The sequence below is a fragment of the Populus trichocarpa genome, chromosome 15 (genome assembly GCF_000002775.5).
Source record: "Populus trichocarpa isolate Nisqually-1 chromosome 15, P.trichocarpa_v4.1, whole genome shotgun sequence".
NCBI classification, from domain to species: domain Eukaryota; kingdom Viridiplantae; phylum Streptophyta; class Magnoliopsida; order Malpighiales; family Salicaceae; genus Populus; species Populus trichocarpa.
The window spans coordinates 1,254,029-1,264,564 of NC_037299.2; the positions used below are offsets into that span (position 1 = coordinate 1,254,029).

The 10,536-nt window shown below is 35.1% G+C and overlaps 1 protein-coding gene, 1 long non-coding RNA gene and 1 pseudogene across 2 annotated transcripts; 2 read left to right on the forward strand and 1 right to left on the reverse strand.

The window, feature by feature from the left end:
* Positions 1 to 716: 716 nt before the first annotated feature.
* On the forward strand, positions 717 to 4,447 carry LOC7475597 (putative RING-H2 finger protein ATL21A). Its single transcript, XM_024586608.2, has 2 exons — positions 717 to 1,883; positions 3,871 to 4,447. The coding sequence occupies exons 1-2, from the start codon at positions 1,181 to 1,183 to the stop codon at positions 4,302 to 4,304; spliced, it is 1,137 nt and encodes a 378-aa protein (XP_024442376.1). The 5' UTR covers positions 717 to 1,180; the 3' UTR covers positions 4,305 to 4,447.
* Positions 4,448 to 6,907: 2,460 nt separating this feature from the next.
* On the forward strand, positions 6,908 to 10,530 carry LOC127904337 (rust resistance kinase Lr10-like; annotated as a pseudogene).
* LOC127904338 (uncharacterized) lies at positions 7,711 to 9,574 on the reverse strand. The gene is made up of 2 exons (XR_008057377.1): positions 9,463 to 9,574; positions 7,711 to 8,547 (listed from the first exon to the last, which is right to left on the reverse strand). It is a non-coding gene; the product is annotated as an uncharacterized LOC127904338 (long non-coding RNA).
* Positions 10,531 to 10,536: the final 6 nt, after the last annotated feature.

A 10,536-nucleotide genomic window follows, 5' to 3' on the forward strand; every position in this document is an offset into this window, starting at 1 on the left:
GCTAATCCCGCAGGCTGATGCTATGGAGATTGGTGCACCTACGAGTCAGGCTGAAACAGGACCAAGTGGATCTTAACCTTGTTCGTTATTTATACAATCTAGCCGCCATAATTGACGAGTTTTAACTTCATTTTTGAATATGAAGTTGAAAACTTCAGTTTCATCCATTTGAAGTAACCAATGTGTATTCAGAATCCAATCTGCAAATCTTCTCAAAAGGTATTCAAAGATATATGCATTAACGTCCATCCTGCCATAATTGATCTTGGAAGACAATTTACTTGAAAAATTTCTTATCAATGTCATCTCACATATGCAAACAAGTTTCAGTCAACCATGTTATGATTGGAAATCTTGATAAGAGAGACACAGTCTCGCAAATGCAGAAATCTGGATGGTCGGTGCCCAACACATGATCACCTATTGATTCTATAATAAGTGATGGATACCAACCATTCTGATTTAGGTAAATTGTAGTTTGAAATGCCCTCATCCAAAGTTGTTAAACACGATTCAAGCTAGCGGATTGATATGAACTTGAAGCTTGTTACAAGCAAGGTGGTTTTTAGTCGATATAGCCAAACTCATTCGATCCGATTGAGCTTTTAATGATAATCTAATTTAAATATAGTCGAGTTAATATTTTATAAAAAAATAAAATACTATTATTTTAATAAAAGTAATTGATCTAAAAATCTAAAAATCAATCTAATGACATAAGCTTTTTTCGAAATCAATCTTCGTTTATATCCATGTAATTGTAAAAATATAGTGCTAGCTCGGCAAGGACAATCATGGCTTTACAAATCATGGTAGAATTTGTATCCACATGAGTCAAGAAGTGATCATTTTCTCCACATCTAATCGATTGAAATAAGCAATCACAGCTTTTTCCTACATGTAAATCCTATTTGACACTAGAGAAAATGAAGCATCATACATGGCAATTTGAATCCTTGGTTCTGTTATGATTTAACGACAGGGTTGACTTCCATTTTTTTTATTACAAAAGATGTCCTGGTAGACTTGTTCCTTCTATGTGGTTGTGTGATTAAGTTCCAACATTGCAGCAAGTGGAACCTGCACTAGAATCAACCCCCCTCTACTCTTCTCTTTATTAAAATCTTTTCTCATCATTTGGTCTCTACATATCACAAAGCATCAGATTTTCTCCACCAAAATGGTGTACTCTCTCAAAGTCATCTCCTCCATCTCCCTCTTCCTTACCATGATCTCCTATCTAAACATTGCAACAAGTCAAAACTTTTGCTTGAGGACTGCTTGTAACCGCAGCGAGCCAGTGATTCGATTCCCTTTTCGGATTCAAAATCGTCAATCGAAGGCATGTGGTTATCCAGGTTTTGACATATCCTGTGGTAGCTCCAATGAGACCATGCTAGAGCTACACTCTTCAGGAAAATTTGTTGTTCAAGCTATAGACTATGCCACACAAGAAATATGGATTAATGATCAGGGAAACTGCCTTGCCGATCGAATCCTTTCGCTTAATCTCTTTGGCTCTCCTTTTATTGGCCTTTACTATCAATCTTTCACGTTCTTTAATTGCTCATCTTCTGATTATAGGAAATACGGGCTAAATCCAATAGCTTGTCTTAGTGGCTCTACGTACACAGTTTTTGCTACATCTAATTCAACGGTTGTAAGTTCTCTACAGAATGGGAATTCATCCTGTAATTTAATCAGGGTGGTTCCTGTTCCAGTTGACTGGCCATTTTATCAGCAAATTTCGTCCTCGGACCTTAGCGAGGACCTGCATCTCACTTGGGAAGAACCTGACTGCGGAAAGTGCGAGTCGAGGGGTGGACGGTGTGCCCTCAAGATCAATTCTAGTAAAGTTGTTTGCTCAAATCTTCCCCGTCATGGTAATTTGCTTCATACTCTCTATCTGATCTTTGCCTAATCTCTTCCCATGTATATATGGCCATCATCATGACAGTCGGTACCTCCTTGGTATAGCAATTATCTAGTGGTAAACATAGTAAAAATAGCTATAAGAACAAACTTGATCAGGTGACTCAATCCAAGACTCTGGTCATGGGTGGAGTGAATTGACCTCTGAGTTATTATTCCATTTAAGTTTTGATTTTTTGAAACCTTTAAAATAAAAATTTTAGAGTTTTTTTTTGAAACCTCTTAAATGATATTATTTTTGATAAAAAAAAATCAATTTAAAATAACTTGAGTTAGGTTTTAGGTGACTGATTAAGTTTTATAATCAAGAGAATTAAAATAAAAACTATAATTTTAAGAGTTGAAGTAATCAAATTCTATTACATCATGTTCCCAAATAATAATTAAAAAAGACCCCATTTGGGTAGGACATAATCTAAGTTGGTAGAGTCCGTCAGGCCGATGGAGGTTAGAATTTTTATTTTTGTTTTTGGTTGGTGATTAGGGACTGAAATGTTAAACTCTGATAAATTAGTAAATTAGTTTAGCGTGAGTTGTTAATTAAGTGTGATTATTCTTTGTATTATCATTTCGGATTTAAATTTGAGAAAGTTTTTTTTTTTTATAAATACATTAGGTGCGGAGAGCTACCTAGAAATCAATTGAAAAATAAAAAAAATAATAAAAATAAAAATAAAAATAATAACCATCTAGGTGGTGGCCCAGTGGTAAAAGCTTGGGACCAAGAGATTTGCTCCCTCTGTGGTCTCCGGTTTGAGTCATGTGGTTGCTCATATGATGGCTACTAGAGGCTTACATGGTCGTTAACTTCAGGGCCCGTGGGATTAGTCGAGGTACGCGCAAGCTGGACCAGACACCCACGTTAAACTAAAATAAAATAAAATAAAAAAATAATCTCATCTTGATTTAAGAAAACTATATATGAACTTAGAGAAAAAACAATAATGTTGTTGGGTTATAATTTGATTTTTGATAAAGATGGAATGAATATTTTGGAGAAGCCTCCTCCTATAACAAGCTTACACATAGTGCATGATCATGCTGAATTAAATAAATAAAAAATAATGCTACAATTTTTGACCAAGTAAAAGGAGATTGTCCTCTTCTATTCTTAAATCCCATCTTTCTTTGATTTAAATCTGTGATTTTCAAATGAAAATCCCAGTTGAAAATCTTAATTATATCTTAATCATGGAGATGTTTCAAGTTTTTTTTTTTTTGTTAAATTTATTTAATAATCATCAACTCATGAACAAGTAGAGACTTGGCAGCTTATCCCTATATATACACTTAGCAACTTATTATCCAGATGATATTCTATAGAACACAGATTAATTAGTTGCATGAGGTTATCATTTTGGATAATTTAATTAAGGCTAGTGATTGGCTGCCTTGCTAGAGCTGAAGTGTTGACCAATTATTACATATACTATATTTCTCCAAGAATTGGTCTGAAGATTATGTAATATCCTCCTCCTCGCTTGAAATGGATTCAACACCTTCCAGATTGCAATCATAATTTTTGATGGTTGACTCAGACTATTTCCCCTTTGGCCACACTAGCAAATTATACCTAATGCAACATATGTAACAAAGCCATACAAGTTCTCATTGGCAATCGATTGATGTTTGATATTATGATAGTTTTTATGATTTTAATTTGAAAAAATAGATATAAAAAAAAAATTAGATTACGTATGAAACCAACCATGCAAAACTATATTATATATTGATTATGTGATTATAGCAAAATACAGTTTCAACACGGATCCTTCTTAATTTTCTCGAGGGAGTAAACTTTGTCTAGGAAAATGAGTGGCAAATATTTTTCAATCTTTGTTGAGACACGTGTTCTCTTAATATTCAATAAAAATAACATTACTCTTCTTGATAGTAGAATTATACCGTAAACTAATCTAGTGGCTACAACATGGTCAGAATTTCCAAGGTCAGCTCTCTATGCCATCATCACAGCAGCTGGGATACCAGGGGCATTAATCCTAGTAGGTCTCCTATGTTTCATCTGTGGCAGGGTCAAATACTGTGATAGAAGCAGCAGCGAATCGGGCGGTCTACCGGAAGTCGATTCCACGGTTGATACAGAATCTGTAGTTATTATTGCTGGGTTGGATGGACCAACAATAGAGTCCTATCCCAAGATAGTCCTTGGCGAGAGCAGAAGGTTGCCTAAGCCTGATGACAACACTTGCTCAATATGCTTGTGTGAGTACAAGCCTATGGAGACGCTCAAGACCATTCCTGAATGCAAGCATTGCTTCCATTCTGATTGCATTGATGAATGGCTTCGGTTGAATGCTTCTTGTCCCATTTGCAGAAATTCTCCTGAAAGATTGCCACCAGCTGAATCTTGATCAAAACTATTGTATTGGGTCACACTCCTTGCTTGCTTGTGTTAGAAACTTAGAATATATTTAATATTGCTTGTAAAGAACTATTGTCCATCTTCTTTTGGAACAGCTGAATCTTGAGAAAGAGGAGTCCGGTTCTATCATAACATGGGTGATGATGCCTAGGTTATATTTGCAACATTTCCACTAGTTATTAGCCTTTAAGAGATCATTTTGAAGTATGAAAGCAAAATGGCAAGTCTGATATACTTCTATATGATAGAAAAGTGCACACAGGATTGATCTAAATGACTGAAGAGATCATCTACCTGTGCTGAGTTCTTTAAACACTTCCAGTTGAGATTACAAAAGGGGTGGAAGGTCTCTCAAAAAAACAGATTGAGATGCCAGTGGTACAAAGGCAGGCGGATGCCTTTCCAAAGTAAATGGCAAAGTGAGAATCTGTATTTTATTTGTACCAACTATCAGAGGAAGCAGCAGAGGAAAGAAAATCAAACGGTTGAAGGTTCAATGAAAGGACGTGGATTTAGCAGCAGGGGAAAGAAAATCAAACGGTTGAAGGTTCAATGAAAGGACGTGGATTTAGCAGTCGAGGAGCGTGCAGATTTTCAATAGAAAAATCAAAGTAATTAAACATCAAGAGGCAGGTGATACCAGTACAAGTTTTCAGAAAAAACAAGGGGCAAAGGTTGTTGTCCAAATTAAATGCTGCAGAGAGATAAAATATTGAGATTTCTTTTTATTTTTTTTATAAAAATAATATATATTTTTTAATTTTATTTATTAATATCAATTTTTTTAAATAAAAATATTATTTTTATGTATTTTCAAATAAAAAAACACTTTAAAAGCAACCACTTAACAATATTAAACAAATTTAAGATTCAAAGATTTCAAAAAAAAAAAAAAAGAAATTCAATATTCAATGATTTTTAGTAACCTATCTTTGATACCTTTTCAAATAATCATCAATCCAGCAAGAAATATGTATACCTATAGTTTGATCATGGATTTCCGGTATGCTGTAATGTCACGAGGATCTTTCATGACAATTTTGTCATGCATGGTGATCAAACTCTTGGATACACAGCAGCATAGATTTTTGTGTACTTCACTGCATTTTTTTTTTTTTTGATGAAACAACAGTCCGTGAAGTATTTAGAAAAATAACAGATGATATCTACAACTCATGGCTAGCATGTGTCCTCTAAAACTGTAAAATGGTATGCAAAAATTAAATGGAGTGCAGGAGGAGAGTGAAAAAAAAAAAGGAAAAGATTTCTTAGACATACCGAAACTGTGATAATAACACTATGGTATCATTGAAAAGATATTGAATAGACTACTACAACGAAATCAAGAAATGTCAAGAAATATCATTAACGAAGTCTAGACCTTGCTTGTCTTGTGACTGTTGCCATGTCTCCTACACCTTGCTTCTTGGCAATGATCTCCAATTCCGTGGCCTACAAGGACCAACATGAACAAGCGAAACAAAGAGAGATCCATCACCAACACTAGTTCTATGGAGCTCCATTTCTGTTCAGTACAAGGACTTGGGCCTAGTTGATGTAGATGTTTTGAAATCAATGCTATTAAAAATTACTATTCGCTGATGTGAGGATACCAATAGTTGTGTGATTTTCTTTAGGAGCGTGAGTTTTCTCTTAATAATAAAAAGAATGCAGAAGCTAATGCCTGCCATGTGCAAAAGCTCAATAGTTTTGAAGGTGGGACTCCATTAGTATTTGAAAAATTTGATGTCCATGAGAGTTTGGCATAGATACCAAATGAAAACAGAATATATATGTCAGTATTGATGTTGTCAGCACTGGAAACATCAGAAGTTCGAGCTTGCGCATGTATACATGCTAAAATTGTATGCCCTAAGAGACAGAGGATACAGAACCTTTCACTTTCTCAGATGTTTACAACAAGGATCCTTTTTGCAGGTCTCATAGGCATAGCCCTTCTTCTCTTTCTGATATGTCTCCAAGTCCAAATTTGCACATCACAGATTAATCATCTTTGTGCTCCATCTTCTTGTGGTAATCTCCATAACATCAGCCCTCCTTTTCGGCTAAAAGGAGATCCACCAAACTGTGATTAATCTTTATATGAGCTAGTTTGTGAGAAAAATCAAACATTCCTGCACTTGTATTCAGGAAAATACCTTGTACAGTCCATCAATTACCATAACTCCATAATTAGAGTTGTCGACGCCCGTGTTAATAAGGATACCTTCTCCTCTCTCCCTCAGCATTCTTTGACGGGAAACAACTGCAGTTGTGAAGACCCTTTTGCCTGGCTTTGATTCACTAAAGAGTCACGTCCGCTAATTATTTTCATGAAGTGTGCAAATCCAGCGAAGTCTCCTCTTCATGCGAACACATCTCCTTGGAACACTCTTATGTTCTAATTACTGATAATATGAAAAAAGTGGAGCGCTTGTGCGGAGTGAAGGTGACTGCTAAGACATCATTTCCGAGAAGATATCACAGAAACATTTCCTATAGGGACATCCGCAAAAGGCTTGTTTAAGGATTTAAACTTAGATGGTATGGAGTTAAATGTGGTATTTGCAGAGGAAAGGGGAGGTGCTACATTGAAAACAAAGGTCGTACTTCAATAGTTTTCTTGTAACAATTTTCTCTGATCTGTTAATTTCATGTTCTTATTTGATGATTTTATTGTATTGTCATTTTGTTTTGCAGATATTGTTATTGCTGAAGAATTTCTGCAACATCAGAATAACTTCATACCAATAAGATACTTTTACTCAGAAATTAAGAAAATGACCTATGGTTTTAAGGACAGGTTGGGTTAAGGAGGCTATGGCTCTGTCTATAAAGGGAAGCTTTATAGCGGATTTCTTGTGGCAGATGTTGGACAAGTCAAGTGCAAATGGCCAAGAGTTGATAAATGAAGCAGCAACAATCGGAAGGATTCACCACGTTAACGCAGTAATAATAACTGTTTTTTTCCACCAAGGGATCAAAACGTGCCCTTTTATACGAGTTTATGCCGAATGGATCACTGGATAAATGTGTTTTTCCTGGAGAAGGGAATACTTCCTTGAGCTGGGAGGAAATGTATGAGATTTCTCTGGGGGCTGCTTGAGGGATTGAATACCCGCGTCGAAGTTGTGATGTGCAAATCCTACACTTTGATATCAAGCCTCACATCATACTTCTTGATGAGAACACAACGAAAATTTCTGATTTCGGACTCGCAAAATTGTGTCTTACAAATATCAACGCTGTCACTCTTACTGCAGCATGAATGTCACGACCCGAATCCCGGATCCATGACCGGCACATAGGCAAAGTTCTCCTCCAAGGTTTCATACCTATGCGAACCCAAACTTACACACAAACTTATCCTAACTTAATCAGAGTTCAACACAGCATTAATAACAAAATCAACTTCATAATATAATTGAATTGTCTTAATACAAGAGTTAATATAATTCATAGTTTTGGAGCACTAACTTGACATAAAAGGAAGGTACAATTTACAACCAAAAAGCAGGTTCGGAAGGTTCAACAAAAGTAACCTACTATCAAGCTATAAGCCTGAAAAGAATAATAATGAGAGGGTGAGTTCAACAACTCAGTGAGTAGATAACGTTCAATATACACACACGAGGTAATACAGCAATGAGAAATATATATACAAGTATGGCTTTAGGTTCTTATGGAAGTGTTCTCAAATTGGCCATAACAAGAAGATCATATGGTAAAACTCGTCAGAAAATCAAAATGCAATGAGCATGAGGCTCCGTACTGTGGGATGATCAGTCCACACAGGTTGGTGACTCCCCCGACCAACTAGGGTTCAGATACGACGTGCACAAAGACTAACACTACCCTGTTAGCATGGGTATTCTGACTGACATACCATAGGTTCATAATCATAATCAAACAGACATATTTATATCTCAAGGCTCAACTCATGACATCAATCAAATGAGGAGCTATCAATTCAGAATTCAATTCAAAATATATACTGGTTCATATCAAGAATTCAGATTCAACAATTGATCATGCTTTATCAAAACAAGGATAATAATCAACATATATATTATCAAGAAGCATGATTCAATTCATAATAACAAATCAAATATTTATACTATTTCTCATGCATATGGAAAATTATCCACTCACCTGACTCGAAAGCAACAAAACTCAAAGCTGATATCGAAGGAAATCCTACTGACGTCCCGCCGGTAGAATATCAGGATTATCTGAATACAAAGGAGGCATATTCAAGAACGACTCGAAAGAATATTTAACTTATTTAATACACTTAACTAAGGGTGTATTCCGTATTCCTATATGTTTTTGAACTAACTAGTCAATTTTTCCTAAAAACCCAACATTAACGGTTTTTCCCGAAATCTAATCCATAATAAAACAAATAATAAAATTGGTAATAATTCACTAAATAACCCTTAATTATTCATCAAACCAATCTGCAAAAGCTAATATTACAGCTAGGGACTAATCTGTAATTTATCCTATTTTTAAGGGTCAAATTGCAACTTTTGTCAAATTGAAGGACCAAACTGAAATTGTCATAAATCCATTACTATACTGAATTTCTGACCATAATTAGTCCTCATTTCTGCCCAGATCATCTCATTATACTCCAAGGACCATTCTGGAATTTTACCAAATTTTTAGGGTCAATTGTAATTTTTATCAAATTGGAGGACTAAATTGAAAGTGTTAAAATTTCATAACTATACAGGAATTCTGCCCATAATTCATATGTTATTCTGTTCAGAATCTCGGAATAGGCTCCAGGGACCAATCTGCAAATTTTCCAAAGTTTGGGGACTAAACTGTAATTTTCCAACATTGAGGGACCAAATTGAATTTTCGTCATCTTCAACCTCCAACCCAGAATTTCAACAGAAAACCCACTGTTCTCTCCAAATTTCTAACACAAATTCACCATTCAAACAAAAATCATAACTCAAAATCATCATCTTTCAATTCAATCTCTCAAAATCAACCAAATAATCAAATACCCACAACAATTAACCCATAACATTCAACTTAATTCATCAATTAACCCAAAACACAAATTTTCAAAACCCTAACATTCATCAAAACCGAAATTAAAGCTTAATTAACACATTTATACATAATCTTACCTTTAAACTTATTTCCTTCAACTCCTTTCTATTTCCCTTCTAATTTCCCCCTTTTCTCTTCTTCTTCTTCTTTCTCCCTTCTCTCTCACGGTTTGCTCTCTCAAATATTCAGATCTCCTTTTTTTTTTTCTTCTTTCTATTTATATTTATCATCTTTATATACAATTACTACAATACCTCTCATTAATTTATTCCTACATCTAAGCATTCAAGGGCTTTCTAGCCTTTTCCTATGTCTTTATATTCAAAACATTACAATGAGGAACAATAGGATACATAGCACCAGAACTGTTCTACAAAAGTTTTCCTAATGTTTCCTACAAAGCTGACGTTTGTAGCTTTGGAATGTTGTTAATGGAAATGGATGGATAAAGAAAGAATATGAATCCGGCGGCAGAGAGTTCCAGCTAAAACTACTTCACTTCCTGGGTTTATAAACAAATAGTAGACGAAAGATTTGAAATCGGAGATGCAGCAGAAGATGAATAGACAATAGCAAAGAAGATGATCATAGTCGCATTATGGTGCATACTGATGAAGCCTATTGATCGTCTTCCAATGAACAAAGTTGTGGAGATGCTTGAAGAAGAGATTGAGAGCTTAGATTTGCCTCCCAAGCCTGTTCTTTTTCCAGAATAAAAACCTGTACAGTAGATAGATTCTACAGATGAAACGTGGTCATGCTCTATGCTACTAGACTGTAGAGCCTCAGTTAGTTTAATTAGAAACTCTGGTTGAATTGTTGAATTTGAAGTGACCCATTTTACCTGCAAAGTCAATTTTCTTGATACTGATAAATTGTAGTTTTTGAGCTGTCTTAGAGGCGGTTTCTTTGATCAGTTGCATTGATCAAATGGGATGCATATAATCAAACTTGAATAAAATCTTCACTGAAGTTGGTAGCTAATGAGGAATCTTCTCCTTTTTGGTAAGACAGATTTCTGCATTAATTTACATTACTTTGATCCAATGGTTGCATCTTGTCTATACTCTTCACTGTATTTCATATACAATATTTGAAGTCTCTGAAGCAGATTTAATTATGATTTTAGTAAGATTCAACAATTGTTACTG